The sequence below is a fragment of the Saccopteryx leptura genome, chromosome 5, assembly GCF_036850995.1.
Source record: "Saccopteryx leptura isolate mSacLep1 chromosome 5, mSacLep1_pri_phased_curated, whole genome shotgun sequence".
Lineage (NCBI taxonomy): Eukaryota > Metazoa > Chordata > Mammalia > Chiroptera > Emballonuridae > Saccopteryx > Saccopteryx leptura.
The window spans coordinates 144,475,487-144,489,172 of record NC_089507.1 but is presented as its reverse complement, the minus strand read 5'-3'; the positions used below and the strand labels follow the sequence as shown (position 1 = coordinate 144,489,172).

Below are 13,686 nucleotides of genomic sequence, written 5' to 3'. Positions count from 1 at the left end.
CACCGTGTCCTTGTGGGAAGCAGATGCATTGGGTGTGGACAGAGGACAGTGGCAGACGACAGCCAGGCCAGACTGAAGTGTGGGGGGTGTCCGCTGGCAGGTGCACGTTCCCAGCCATCACAGTGGACATGCTGGGGCAGTCTGCTGTGTCATTAGCTTCTCAGGCCAGGGCAGGAGGGCTGGACTTGGGTCACAGCTCTGTCCACGGTTGCTCTGACGGGCGGCAGAAATGCAAGGACGGGAGGTCTCTGCCCCTGACAAGGCCATTGATGATCTAAGAGTGGACACAGTCGCCCAGATCTGAGGGTCTTGGGGGACTCAGGCAGAGGAGAGGTCAGGGTGATTGAGAGCTGGCCCTGGCCTGGTGTGAAATGTGCTGAAAGGGCCTGGATTCGGGGCCACAGAGGGGGAGGGCCCCTTATCTGCCTAATCCTGGAAGGGGCTGGGAGAGCATCCCCAAGGCCTGCAGGGTTAGCCCCTGTGCACGCAGCCCCCCTGGGTCTCGCTCCTGTCAGCTCAGCTACTGGCCTCCAGGGCCACTGCAACCTCCACATCTGCAGGTTGTGTGTCTTTATCATATTTTAAACTTAATTTGGAAAACACGCACAAGTTCTTAAAGTAAAGGGTGTCTGTGGCAACGAGAGTTCTATCTGCTGCGCTAGACAAACGCTGGTGACACCTGAGAGGCCGGTGTTCTACGCGGTGCTGGTGATGGCGTCAGAGATGGAAGGCTGCTCCTGCAGCAGGGACCACAGATCTGTGAAGGACATGCAGGACGGGAGGATACTAACATGCTGGGCAGAGAGGCTGGGCTCTCCTGTTCGGTGGAACCTGGGGGGATTAGGTTTAAACAGCATGCGACCCCACCCCCACTGAGCCCAGTGTGAAGCCTGCATCCTCCACACGCTGGGTGCATCTGTGGGTTTAAGGGCAGCCGCGACATCTTCTTAGACCTGCAGTTTCCAAATAAGCTGGGTGAGCTGATGAAGAAGAATTGAGACAAATCCCACAGGCAGGTGCTAATGTCAACTGGAAGGACAGCAAGCACAACGATGACAGTGACAATGACAGTTATACTGGTAACAAGGGCAAGGGCGTCTGTTCCATTTGTACTGACGGCGGCGCCTCTAACTCTTTTTTCACAGGTAGGTCTTTACCTCGCTGAGAAAGAGGATTCCATGCTCACGTCTGGGTCTGTGCAAAGGACTGTGGGAAGGTCAACACGTACTGCGGTCATTTCAGATCCAATCAGTAAATAGGGGAGATATACACTGCATCTTATTATGTTAGTATTTATTAGTATTTATTGTATTTTTGATAATCCAGACATAGGCCACCCCACACGGCCTCCGCCCATAGGCCCACAGCAGTCAGAGCTCGAGAGCCAGGGAACAGCTCTCCTACAGAGCAGACAGGCCAGGGGCAGAATGTTGACGATGACTCCACACTGGGGGGCAACACGGCACGCGGCCAGGACCATAGCTGACCATGTGGCATGCTGATGGCATCGTCTCGCTCTTGGAGGCAGAGCTCTGGGGGTGAAAGTCTGCCGCTGGCCCCCTGAGCCGAGTCCACTAACTCAGAGCTTGAGGTCCAGGACCTAGGCCAGCATTCCAGTGCCCTTTTCTAAGGTATGTGTGTGCGTGTGTGTGCATGAGTACCGTGTATGCACACATGTGTGGTGTGTGCGCATGTGTGTACTATGTGCATGCATGTGTGTGCAGAGTGTGCATGCGTGCACACGTGTAGGTGTGTATGTGCACTGGGTATGCATGTACATGTATGGGTTTGAGAGTGTACATGTGTGCATTGCATGTGTGCATATGTGTGGGTGGGTGTGTACATGCTGTTTGGCATGTGTTTGTATGTGTGCATGTCTGCAAAGGACAGATAAGGGGCTAATCTTTAGCCTGCACTGCAAATTCATGTCTGTGAACAACAAAAACCTGATTATGCAAACCAGTTCATGAGAACAATGTTTAGAATATTTAAAATTGGAATACATCTATTACACATTTTAATATTTTAGTCAGGTTTACATTACAATCAATATTTCAATACAATAATTTTCCTTAAGGTCCAAATCTTTGTGAAACCACTAATTTTTCTCCCTTACAAAGCTGTCACGGCACCCACGGAGGGACACCACGTGAACCACCCTCACTCATACGTGCAGACACAGAGACAGCGTCGTGTTGACGTGGGCTGGCTGTAGGCAGACACACATGCAACAAACGGACGGGCCCCCTCAGGATGGGTGGCCCCTGGACGTCCACAGACTGGGACGATGAATCATCGTATGGCTAGAGGGACTTGCCTATGTGGTCAAGTTAAGGACCGTGAGATGGGCAGGTGGTCCAGGACCATCCTTAAAAGCCGAGTGCTTTCCTCGCTTGGTCAGATGCAGAAAAACAGATTTCAGAGGACAGCAAACAGCTAAAGGGACATTTCCAGTCTGAAATGACATGACGCATCAGGACACTTTACAGGTTTTGACAACCGGAACGAGAGATGCATGATTGTACAGAACCTTCTCACATCCAAACATGTGCTAATGAAACAGAGCAGCAGTCTCTAGTTAGTAAGTTCTGCCATCAGGGCTGAGGACACCCAGCCAGGACGGAACCTGGGCCATGGCGGGAAACTCCCTATAGGCGCACATGGCTTCGTTTGTTTTCTGTTAACTCTTGTGCATCCCCCACAAAGGGACCACTATTGTGATAATGAGGGTTACAGCACATTCTTCCTGGTCCACTCAATCTGTGTGCATTCAGGTCGTGGGACGGGAGAAGCGACTCAGACACACGAGCTATTGTACCTTTGCCTTTGGATCAAGTCTGAGAGGGAGGGATGCTGGTGCCTTAAACTATCCTAAATGTTCAAGTGACCACGTGAACTACCATCCCTCACTGTGCCCTGTGCGGACACATCGGGACTGCAAGAGCTGTCACTCAGTCACCGGCATGGAGAGCATGGTCGCCTCCCCACGTTACGATGAAAATAGAGTGAGTGACATGCCCGACACACGCCTCACTTTCCTGTTACCCGCCCTGCACACTGACTGGAAACATCATTCTGACCCGATGACTCAGATGAGACATGTTCAACTTTCAAAGATTGTTTTACTGACACACACTGTTACACGCTCTCTAGCGACATCTGTCACTCTCCGCGGACTGTGTGCATCACTTACCCCCATTCTCTGGACTTCCATGAAGGTGGCTCTTTGAAAGGACTTTTCCCAAACGGCCAGCTCGCTGCCGAGTTCCACAGTGAAGGAGTGACACCTGCCAAGGCCGGCCAGGACGCTGAAGCTGTATGCCTGCTGGTCCTCTGCATCAAAGTCCTGGAGACCCAGGGGCAGGCTTGTCTGTGGCCAGCAGCCATCTGTGGGACAGAACTGAGACAGCGCGGACTGAAACGTGTGCACTCAGAAGGTGGTCCCCAGACTAAGAGCTCCTGGGGGCGGGGTGTCTGCTCAGCCGGGGGGGTGGGGGGGGGCGGCCACGTTGGTACGCTGTTCCACGCCTGGGCACGCTCTGGGAGGCAAATTCAGGAGCAGAGTGTCCTTCAGCTGTTGTGGAAATGAGCCCGTAAATAAAAATCTGAATGTAAGTGATGTCCAACACCTAATGATCTGTAAGCACCTCTCCCTTAAAATATTGGTCGTCAGCCCTGGCCGGTTGGCTCAGCGGTAGAGCGTCAGCTAGCGTGTGGAGGACCCGGGTTCGATTCCCGGCCAGGGCACACAGGAGAAGCGCCCATTTGCTTCTCCACCCCTCCGCCGCGCTTTCCTCTCTGTCTCTCTCTTCCCCTCCCGCAGCCAAGGCTCCATTGGAGCAAAGATGGCCCGGGCGCTGGGCATGGCTCTGTAGCCTCTGCCTCAGGCGCTAGAGTGGCTCTGGTCGCAACATGGCGACGCCCAGGATGGGCAGAGCATCGCCCCCTGGTGGGCAGAGCGTCGCCCCTAGTGGGCGTGCCGGGTGGATCCAGGTCGGGCGCATGCGGGAGTCTGTCTGACTGTCTCTCCGTTTCCAGCTTCAGAAAAAATAAAATAAAATAAAATAAAATAAAATAAAATATTGGTCAACATAGCTTCTTATTCTATATTTAACTTTAAAGACAAAGGTAAAAATCCTGAGTCATCCAAGTTTTAATTCAACATAAAAGCAGCAAACACAACAAAGCATCTCATGGCTGCCCGGGACCCTCAGAGATATGAGGATCCTTCCTCCTTTCTGCCTCCGACCGCTGTCCCGAATGGAGGACTCAATGCTCGGGCCCTGTCCCTCTCTCTGGATTTATGTCGGTCGGCCTTCAGCAAGCCGGTTCATCCCCTCACTCCACAGATACGCACCGTCGAGCCCACAGCAGGCACAGCATGGGAAACCGTCCTTGTGAAACCTGATAAAACCTAGCTCTGAGTCTGAGCCCTAGAAATCATTTCTGTCTCTCTGACCACCCCTCAGAGACCTGCCTCTCCCCTGGAAAATCAGTACCCCCAAGCAGCAGAGAACCTAACTAATGGGCACAGGGGTGTAGACTTCTGCAGGATAACGATTACGCCTCGACCTAAGCTATGTGTCAACTCTGAGCCCAAAGGTGGAACTCACTACTTTTCCTGAAACCAGGCCTCTGAGCTGCCCTCCAGACCTGAAGAAATAGCTGGTCGACCGCCCTGCACGTCTGACCAGTCAGTTCCCAGTCCCCAACCACGTGCCTTGTGGTTTTCTTTCCTATGGAATCTGCCACCTACACACCACGGAGTCGCGTCTTTGAGCTCTGGCTCCCAGTCTAATAAACCTATTTCTGCGCTGTGCGCAGGACTCCAGCCTGTGTGCTTCTCTCCGCCGGCACATGCAGCAGATGGACTCAGGCCTGGGCCTGCAACCCTTGGATGTGGGCTTTGCTGGCGCTGGCACAGCAGTCCCCGGGATACGGGTGACACCGGCCCAGGTGGCTGAGTGTTTGCTGCAGCTCAGCAGGGGCCCCAGAGGCATGGCAAGCTGCCCACAGGCTGGATCTCCACATCTTCATTCAGAGACATCTCTATCCATTTAGCCATCCAGTTGAGCCAGACACACCATTCACACCTGTGTTCAAAGTCCATTCCCCAAATCATTATGAACTTTGCAGTTGGACAAATGGTTTTATCGGGAATATGTTTCTTATGCTTTCTGGGCATGGTGATTTTGGATGTATGGGGGTGGGCATGGGGCTTGCCAGGGGCCCTGGGGGCTCTCTGCAGGATTCCACTCTGTGCTGTTCCCTTCTGGTCACCCAGCCAGCAGCCCATTTACTCTGGGCATCATTTAGAGACCTACTCCCTCATGGTCTGTGTGTGTGTGCATGCATGTCTGAACCTGCATCTGGTGTACCCACACGTGTGTGCACATGGTGTGTGTGAGACGTGGTGTGTGTGCACAGCATATGCATGCTGTGTGTGTGGAGCTCCAGGTCCCTAGCAGCAAACGGGGACACACAGATACCACCCAAGAAACAGGACTGCACATCATAAACCAAAGACAGCAAGACATTAGTCACTGACCTGACATTTCATAAATTACGTCTACAGCTGCTGAATTTCTGTGTCAACACTGACAATCAAAGGAGACGCCTTAGAAAGTGTGTATGTGGGCGACGCCATCGACCATGTGGCCAATTAATTTTCTCTCCCATCGCTGGTTACAATTAGTGCACAGTCCTGGAAAGGAAGCTGGCTTTGGAACCAGCCAGACAGGACTGCAGACCTTTCTTGGCCAACGATTAGCTGTTGACCTTGAGCCACTGACTCTTCTCTGGGCCTGGAAGTATGAATAGGAACTGTAACAGAGAGGAAGGACATGACGGCAAGATAAGGCACAGGCACGTGAGTCCTCAGTTCCCGTTAGTGCATAGCCTATTGTTGGTCAAATAAGTTTATAAATATGATATACAGTGTGTCTGTAAAGTCATGGTGCATTTTTGACTGGTCACAGGAAAGCAACAAAAGACGATAGAAATGTGAAATCTGCACCAAATAAAAGGAAAACCCTCCCAGTTTCTGTAGGATGATGTGGCAGCATGTGCGCATGCGCAGATGATGACGTAACACTGTGTATACAGCGGAGCAGCCCATGGCCATGCCAATCGAGATGTGGACAGTACAGAGGAAAGTTCAGTGTGTTCTGCGGCTTGCTAAATTCGAATCCGTGACCAAAGTGCAACGTGAATATCGGCACATTTATAACGAAGCGCCACCACATAGGAATAACATTACTCGGTGGGATAAGCAGTTGAAGAAAACCGGCAGTTTGGTGGAGAAACCCTGTTCTGGTAGGCCATCAGTCAGTGACGAGTCTGTAGAAGCTATACGGGATAGCTACCTAAGGAGCCCTAAAAATTCTGTGCATGAGCCCACATCAAACTACACTGAATAGGTATGAAACTGGGAGAGTTTTCCTTTTATTTGGTGCAGATTTCACATTTCTATCATCTTTTGTTGCTTTCCTGTGACCGGTCAAAGTGTACCATGACTTTATGGACACACTGTATATGTTTGCTTGCTTTGGGTGGGGGAGACAGGCTGTAAACTGGCAAAGTCATTATAGCCTAAGGCTTAGTTTTAAAACTAAGTCTTTCCCTCCCTTCTGATACTAAGGTCTTCTCAAAACTAAGCTTTTCCCCATGCCCTTGACTACTGCATGATGTGGGTGGTGCATTCTTATGAGGAATCCCATTTATTTGGCTTTGTATTGGAGACTTTCTTATTTGTATGTTGATTAAAGGCTTTAACTTTCTACACTATAAAATGAGACAGACCAGGGGTTTTCTCTCTCGGTTCCTGCTATCAGCATTGCAGGGGCCTCCCTGATCCCTTGGCCTCTATGGGGAAAGCAGGTTTTCTACTTTTCCCTTGGCTTCTCTTGTGGTTTGCCTGTCTTGGTGAGACACCAATAAACAGAATGGCCCACCATCCTCCGACTCCGCCATTTCTCCACCTTCGCCATTTCTTTACCGTATGCCCGAATTCAATGAGAACCTGCATGTGAATGGCTACGATGGCAGCCCCTGGCCATACATCTATCCAGTCAAGGCCAGGCTGACTGCCGTGAGATTGGAGTTTGACAGCTCGCATTCCGCCACCAGCTTCCTGACAACTTCAGCGGTCACCCCCTGCAGCAAACTCCCCGCGACCCCCCCCCTCCCTCATGCTCCTACCCCTCCCAGGCACAGAAGTTGTCTCAGCCCCACTTAGCTAAAAACAAAACAGAACTCGAAATAGTTGGACTTTCCCCTCCTCCTATTCATTTCGAAACAATTATAGTAACAATATAGGAAACATTAAAAAAATAATTCAATGTGACTACCTTGTATCTGATTATGCACACAATTTAACAAATTTACAGCACAACTGTAATGGACTGCTTAAATACATGGTCCTACTGGGTGTTGACATATTTCTCAGTGGCCGCTGCATAATTCTTCGAGGGCTCACGCATTCACAGCATCTCATTGAGTATTTGCTGTTGATCCTTGTGACTGTTCAGTGTCAGCTCTGAGCAGGGAGATGTTGATGGCTCTTCACAAATGGAGAAGGACAAAGAGGAGGAATTGAAGGCAGCTTCTGAACAACCCGAGAAACCTCCTGAGAAGCTCTGAAGGAGCTCGTAGGTGTTAGTCTTTTCTGGAACCAAACCGTATAGCCTCACAAAAACCGAGCTTTAAAAGTGATGTAAGTGAAATTAAGGACCCACATAGAGCTCATTTCCCCAGACCCTTCCTGTAGCGCCTTTGGAAAGAGTAACTCAGCGTTTGTGACCTGCAGTTGTGCCAACGGGGAGGGGAAAATCTGAGGACTGCAGAGCTAAAGGCCACAACTTGCTAAGGAAACTGAGGCTCCCTGCCCTGCCCACAGGCTATGGGCTCCAGGCTGCTTGCATCCATTCCCTTGAGCACTTACATTAGAAACATCATCACAGTAATCCTTCCTCAGTCCCTTTCAGTCATAAATCTTTCTAAAAGCCTCCTGGCACTTCTGCCCCCAGGGGCTGTCTTCGTCAAGGACCCGGGACAGCCCTCCAAACAGAAACATTAAGGGACAAGCCCAGCTCCCACTCTTTGTGCTGGTCAGGAGCTTCATCCTGGGTGTGCTCCAAGTCAAAAAACCTCATCCTACCCCAAAGATTCAAGCAAGTGTACGTTGCCTCCCGGGAGGCAGCACACAGGGGTGGCTCTGGTGCTACACCCTTGCTCCTGGGGACACTCTGCCCTTGTTTCAGGGGAGTGGAAGCCAATCTCCCCATCACAACAGCCTGAAGTCTTCTTGTTTACCTTTGACAGATGCAATTTGGAAGAATCCTTTAGGAACTGTCTTCCTCATTATTCTAATAATTCTACTCTAATCATGGCTGGCGACCATGTCATAGAACCCTCAGTGTCCTCTCCAGAGAGACTCCTGAGAAGCCAGTGTCTCTGACAAGTGGGATGGAATAGGACCTAGATGAGCTTGAAGCAGGCTGACCCGGTAGCCCGGTGGGGATCTTAGCTATGGAACGGAGAAGGTGGGGCCAACTCTTTCCTGGGAGAGGTCTGGCTCAGCAATGACCCAAACCGAGCAATGAGTAAGGTTTCAGGAAGCACTCAATCAAGACAGATGTGATGAGCAAGGTCCTTGCCAAACACAGGAGCCAGTGGAATGTCACTGGAAGTTTTAAATGGAACATCCCAGTGCAACGTCACTGGAAGTTTTAAATGGAACATCCCAGTGCAACGTCACTGGAAGTTTTAAATGGAACATCCCCACACTGAGGGGATATATCCGCCTGCGGACACTCCTGGCCACTGGTCACACGCCGCATGGAGGCTGTTTGTGAATCAAGTCACAATGGCAGTCAGGCTGATTGGTGCCATTTTCTCATTCAGTTCATGCCGAGAGTTGAAATACAGAACAGATCGTTTTAGAAATTCGAAAAAGTAATTTTTAAGGAGGACAATGTGCCACAGAAAAACAAAACTGCAGTGACAAATTTTGATTTCTGGATTAAAGATTAATGCCTATACTCTGAAATAGCAATTATGAAAACAAATCACTGAAATAGCTCTACACCAAAAGTGCGAATTCTGGGGGTAGTTAACACATTTAAGTTTCTGAAAACTGAATTAAATGCTGATATATAATTTTAAATTCACATGTGCCCCAAAATGCCAACATTAATTAAATGTAGATAGCAGAAAGGAGATAACATTTTATAACCTCACCAGTTAAAAGCTTCCAAAGAGGACACTCAACTCCTAGAATTTAGTCCACTGTTCAGGAATAGCAACTGCCATCATGGCAATATTTGCCCCACGCCGAGGGGGCAGCATTCTTCTGGCTGGCGTGTGGCTTCTCGTCACTGGGGACGTGTTTATTCCAGTAGGTGGGTGTCAGCACCTGCTGCTTCCAAACAGAGGGGGCTCGGCCATTGGCACGGCTTCCCGGACGTGCAGTGTGTGTTGGGGACTCCAGGCTGGGGGGCAGCTCTGCCCCATGCATCTCTTACCCTCTGAGGACAGTGGTCACAGCCTAGGCTTCCTTAGAGCAGGAGCACCAGAGATGAAACCTCACTATAAGCCTGGGTTCCAGTCACAGGTGGGAACCCCGTGTGGCCAAAGATGTCACATGGTCAGCCTGCTGTCCCTGGGTGGGGGCTGACCTCCCACGGTGTGTCTGTGTTTGTGTGTGTGTGGGGGGGAGGTCACGTGAGCTCAGGCTAAGCTCCGGAAGAAAAGCTTTAGACACAGGTTTGTTCTGATTTGTTAAAAAACAGCAGCAACAGCAAACTGTGAAGTTCCTGTTCCTGCAACATTTTATTGTAATTAAAAGTGACTAGAACACTCTATTACATGGGAATGTGCATACACACACACACTCATGCATACTCACACATACACATACTCACAAATGACATACACACATACACTCATACAGACTCACACACATAACACAAAGGCACCCATGCACATGCACACCCGTTTATCCATCTATCCCTGTCTGCCTTGCTGAACAGCAGGACAACATCTTTGAGGACACAGTGGAGAAATGAACCTACAAGATCTCTGTGTTGTTTCACTACAAGGGACAGTATGCACAAGTATTCCTCTCCCTCTTTAAACCCAAAAGGCATCCACTTGTGTGAAAGCAGCCAACACACTAGGACACTCACCTTGTGAACTTTAAACAGCACCTCACAGAGGTCATAGGTTTCTTCTGCATGTACCCAGTCCAATGTGCTCACCTGCAGGACAATAGAGCGTGTGCATGAGCCATAAGCATTCTCACCAAAAACAAACGAAACAAAGTAAATGAGAAGCTCCCCAAGTTGGAAGGTCCGTGGTGCTATGCTGACCTGGAAGCTCCTTATGATATGATTCTAGCCCCCTCCAGGTGGCTCAGATTTAGGATGTAGGGGTGGTGCTCAGGGATCTTCATCCTATTTTTTGGTAAATTTACTATTGTTGTACTACAAAGGCCACTCACGTGTGAGCCAGCAGGCTCAGCATCTCCTGGTCAGAAAGGCAGAGCCTCAGGGTGTTCCTGGTGCATGTAGTGTTCTCGGGGCCTTAAGAAAACAATTCAAGGGTAAAAAGCCTGACCGCTTCACAAAGGAGAGGACAAATGGGGTGAAAGGGAGGACGGCCTGAGAAAACTGTATTTACAAAGCAGAGGCACATTGAATCACTACTTATGTCATATAAAATTCCTTGTTTTGCAAACTAGATTCTCCATGCAATAATTTCCTCAACTCAAAAAGGTCACTAAAGAAGATGTGACTTACTGTACACTCTGTTTTTCAGAATACACTTCTCCTGTAGAAAGGGGTAAAAACTTCTGATTTTTCCCCCCAAATAATAATAGTTTATAATTTTCTATGTTATCTGACCACACTTGACTTAAAATACAGCAGACAGCCCTGGCCGGTTGGCTCAGCGGTAGAGCGTCGGCCTAGCGTGCGGAGGACCCGGGTTCGATTCCCGGCCAGGGCACACAGGAGAAGCGCCCATTTGCTTCTCCACCCCTCCGCTGCGCCTTCCTCTCTGTCTCTCTCTTCCCCTCCTGCAGCCGAGGCTCCATTGGAGCAAAGATGGCCCGGGTGCTGGGGATGGCTCTGCGGCCTCTGCCTCAGGCGCTAGAGTGGCTCTGGTCGCAACATGGCGACGCCCAGGATGGGCAGAGCATCGTCCCCTGGTGGGCAGAGCATTGCCCCATGGTGGGCGTGCCGGGTGGATCCCGGTCAGGCGCATGCGGGAGTCTGTCTGACTGTCTCTCCCTGTTTCCAGCTTCAGAAAAATGAAAAAAAAAAAAATACAGCAGACATTTTGAACTATCAATATAAGATGCAATACCTTGGCATCTTTTACTGTTACTGTGAACAGTTAATATGTATCACTGAGGTGACACAGAGTAAACCACCCCCCAGATTAGATACACACTTGTCTAACATTTCCTCAGTCTTCAAATTTTCAAGGAAATTATTTCCAGGTAGAATATTTTTTAAATGATAGCATCTTCTTGCCTTGTTGACATTCTTAGAATTGCTTTTAATATTTCCAGCATGTTCACAGGCACCTCCTATATAATTTATGCTAATGCTGTTAAGATGCTGTAAAATCTATTTTATACTATAATTTAACACTTTTTAATGGTGTTTGGAAACATGAGTAGCTGAAATGTTACTGCTGCGATTCCAATTTGCAAATAAGAAATAAACATTCTGGTGGATGAAGGAGGGTCCTGGGTTAATCTGCATGTCTGCAGATCTTCCGTGCTCTGGGGGGACCCGAGGTAAAGTCACCATCTGGGACCCCGCTTCCCTGCACAGGACAGAACACAGACCCTCCACTTCCTTCTTCTTCCCCCTTTCTCTTCTTGTTCTTCTTTTCCTTCAATACCACCCCCTTTCCCTCATCTGACAGAGCTCAGAAACCATCCTTGAGTACAGGACTTTATCTTTTAGTTTTTCCTAAATTGTTTGCCACAAAATCTTTGGACCTTTAAAAAAACTTATTTAAATATTCGGACACCAATGTTGAGAAATGGCTCCATGAATGTGGTTGATCGAGGCTTTAGGGGCCACAGTCACTGCCCCCTGGGAGCAAGGGTGACAGTGTTGACCAACCCTGGAGGATGGGGGTGTCTTCCATCTGGTGGGCACAGTAAGTACATGCCATTTAGAAGATGCTGGGGCTACACTCAAGAGAGGAGGGGACAGAGCTGGCTCATCAGAGCCATGGACGCCAGGTCAGGGGAGTCAGATGACCCAGCACCGAGGAGGGGATGCTGTATCCTATCAATTTCAATTTACTGGTCAGTCTTTTTGCTCAGAGCAGAGACCGGAAAGACCTCCAGTTTCTGAGCACAGTATCTATGGGGGTAGAAGACGGTGTTGCTTGCTTTGGCCAAGTCTGTGCAGCTGGACAATTTGTCTGTGTGACAACAGTGTCCGTGATGTGCATCAAAGTCAAGACAATGGACTGTGTGAGATTTCTTAATAAACAAGCACAGCCTGGCATCAATAAGATGACATTATCCATCGAGGGACTGTGGGGATCTCTACCCCCAAATTAGGATTTCTGTCCATAAGTCGAAACTCCCAAGGGACATGAATTAAATTGGATTTTGCTCACACAGGTATAGAAATTTGATTAAGTACTGAAAGCATGTCACATAATTTAGAATGTTGAATGAGAAAAGAGAGCTTACAGAAAGAACCCTAACAAGGAGAAAATGAAGAGAGCCGTCAGCTGTGTGCCGGGGGATATTCTGGGTGGCGGGGACCCAGCTTCCGGTGCTGAGCACGGAGACGAGGGGACCCTAGAGCGAGCTGAGGCCATCCTCACGCCCCGCGGCGGGCAGGCCGAGCTGCAGGACTGACTCTCCTCCGCAGCAGGGACGCAGGGGACACCTCTGCCTGGAACCTCACGAGTACTGATTACTGATGGCCACTCTCTGGGGTTCATCAGCCCTCCTCCCGGAGCCCAAATTGAGGCCATCAGGGTTATTTTCTTTCACTCTTCTGTTTTAAAAAGTCAAGTTCTTCCACTTTGTCAGATGGAACCATATAAGGTTACATTTGGCAACACATGCTCAAGAACATTATCGCAGGTTTGTTCCAAGAAGAATTTGATGATCATTTACGCAACTATTTAGGCAACTCTTCAACGCCCATTAACTCCCAGGGCTGGTCTGTCCACGCAACGTGGCAACCTGGATTAAATCCTAGGCACAGAAAGAGTGCTTTGGGGAGAGATGGGCAAGGTTTGATAGTGTCCATGGTTAGTAAACAGGGACACACTGCTAATTTGTAGTTGTAGCAAACATACCGCAGTGACATAGGTTTACATCTGGAGTAGCTAGGGGAAGCATATACTGGGTTTCTCTGTGCTATATGGGCAGCTCTTCTGGTAAAGCTAAAACTATTCCAAAATAAAAAGCTTCTTTAAGAGAACTATCCTTATTAACAACAAGAAAACATGAATTACTGTCTCCATGTCTGAATGCAAAACTTGTTTTGTCCCTTTACTACAAACCGTTTTATCGAAGTACGACGGACACATGAAAAGCATACTTATAATGTATACATCTTATTAAGATGAAGATAGGCGTGCAGAGAACCGTCACCCTGACCTGTGCCGTCAAAGAACCGCCTCCTCAGGCGCTAGGGA

The 13,686-nt window shown here is 49.3% G+C and overlaps 1 protein-coding gene across 3 annotated transcripts in view; it reads right to left on the bottom strand.

The window, feature by feature from the left end:
• Positions 1–13,686, bottom strand: part of SNTG2 (syntrophin gamma 2) — a 204,610-nt gene that overhangs the window by 14,910 nt on the left and 176,014 nt on the right. For all 3 annotated transcript variants that reach the window (XM_066385768.1, XM_066385769.1, XM_066385770.1), the window contains 2 exons: positions 10,188–10,259; positions 3,194–3,400 (listed from right to left, as the gene is read on the bottom strand). In XM_066385768.1, the coding sequence (XP_066241865.1) occupies positions 3,194–3,400; positions 10,188–10,259 (279 nt within the window). The remainder of the gene's footprint in view (positions 1–3,193; positions 3,401–10,187; positions 10,260–13,686) is intronic.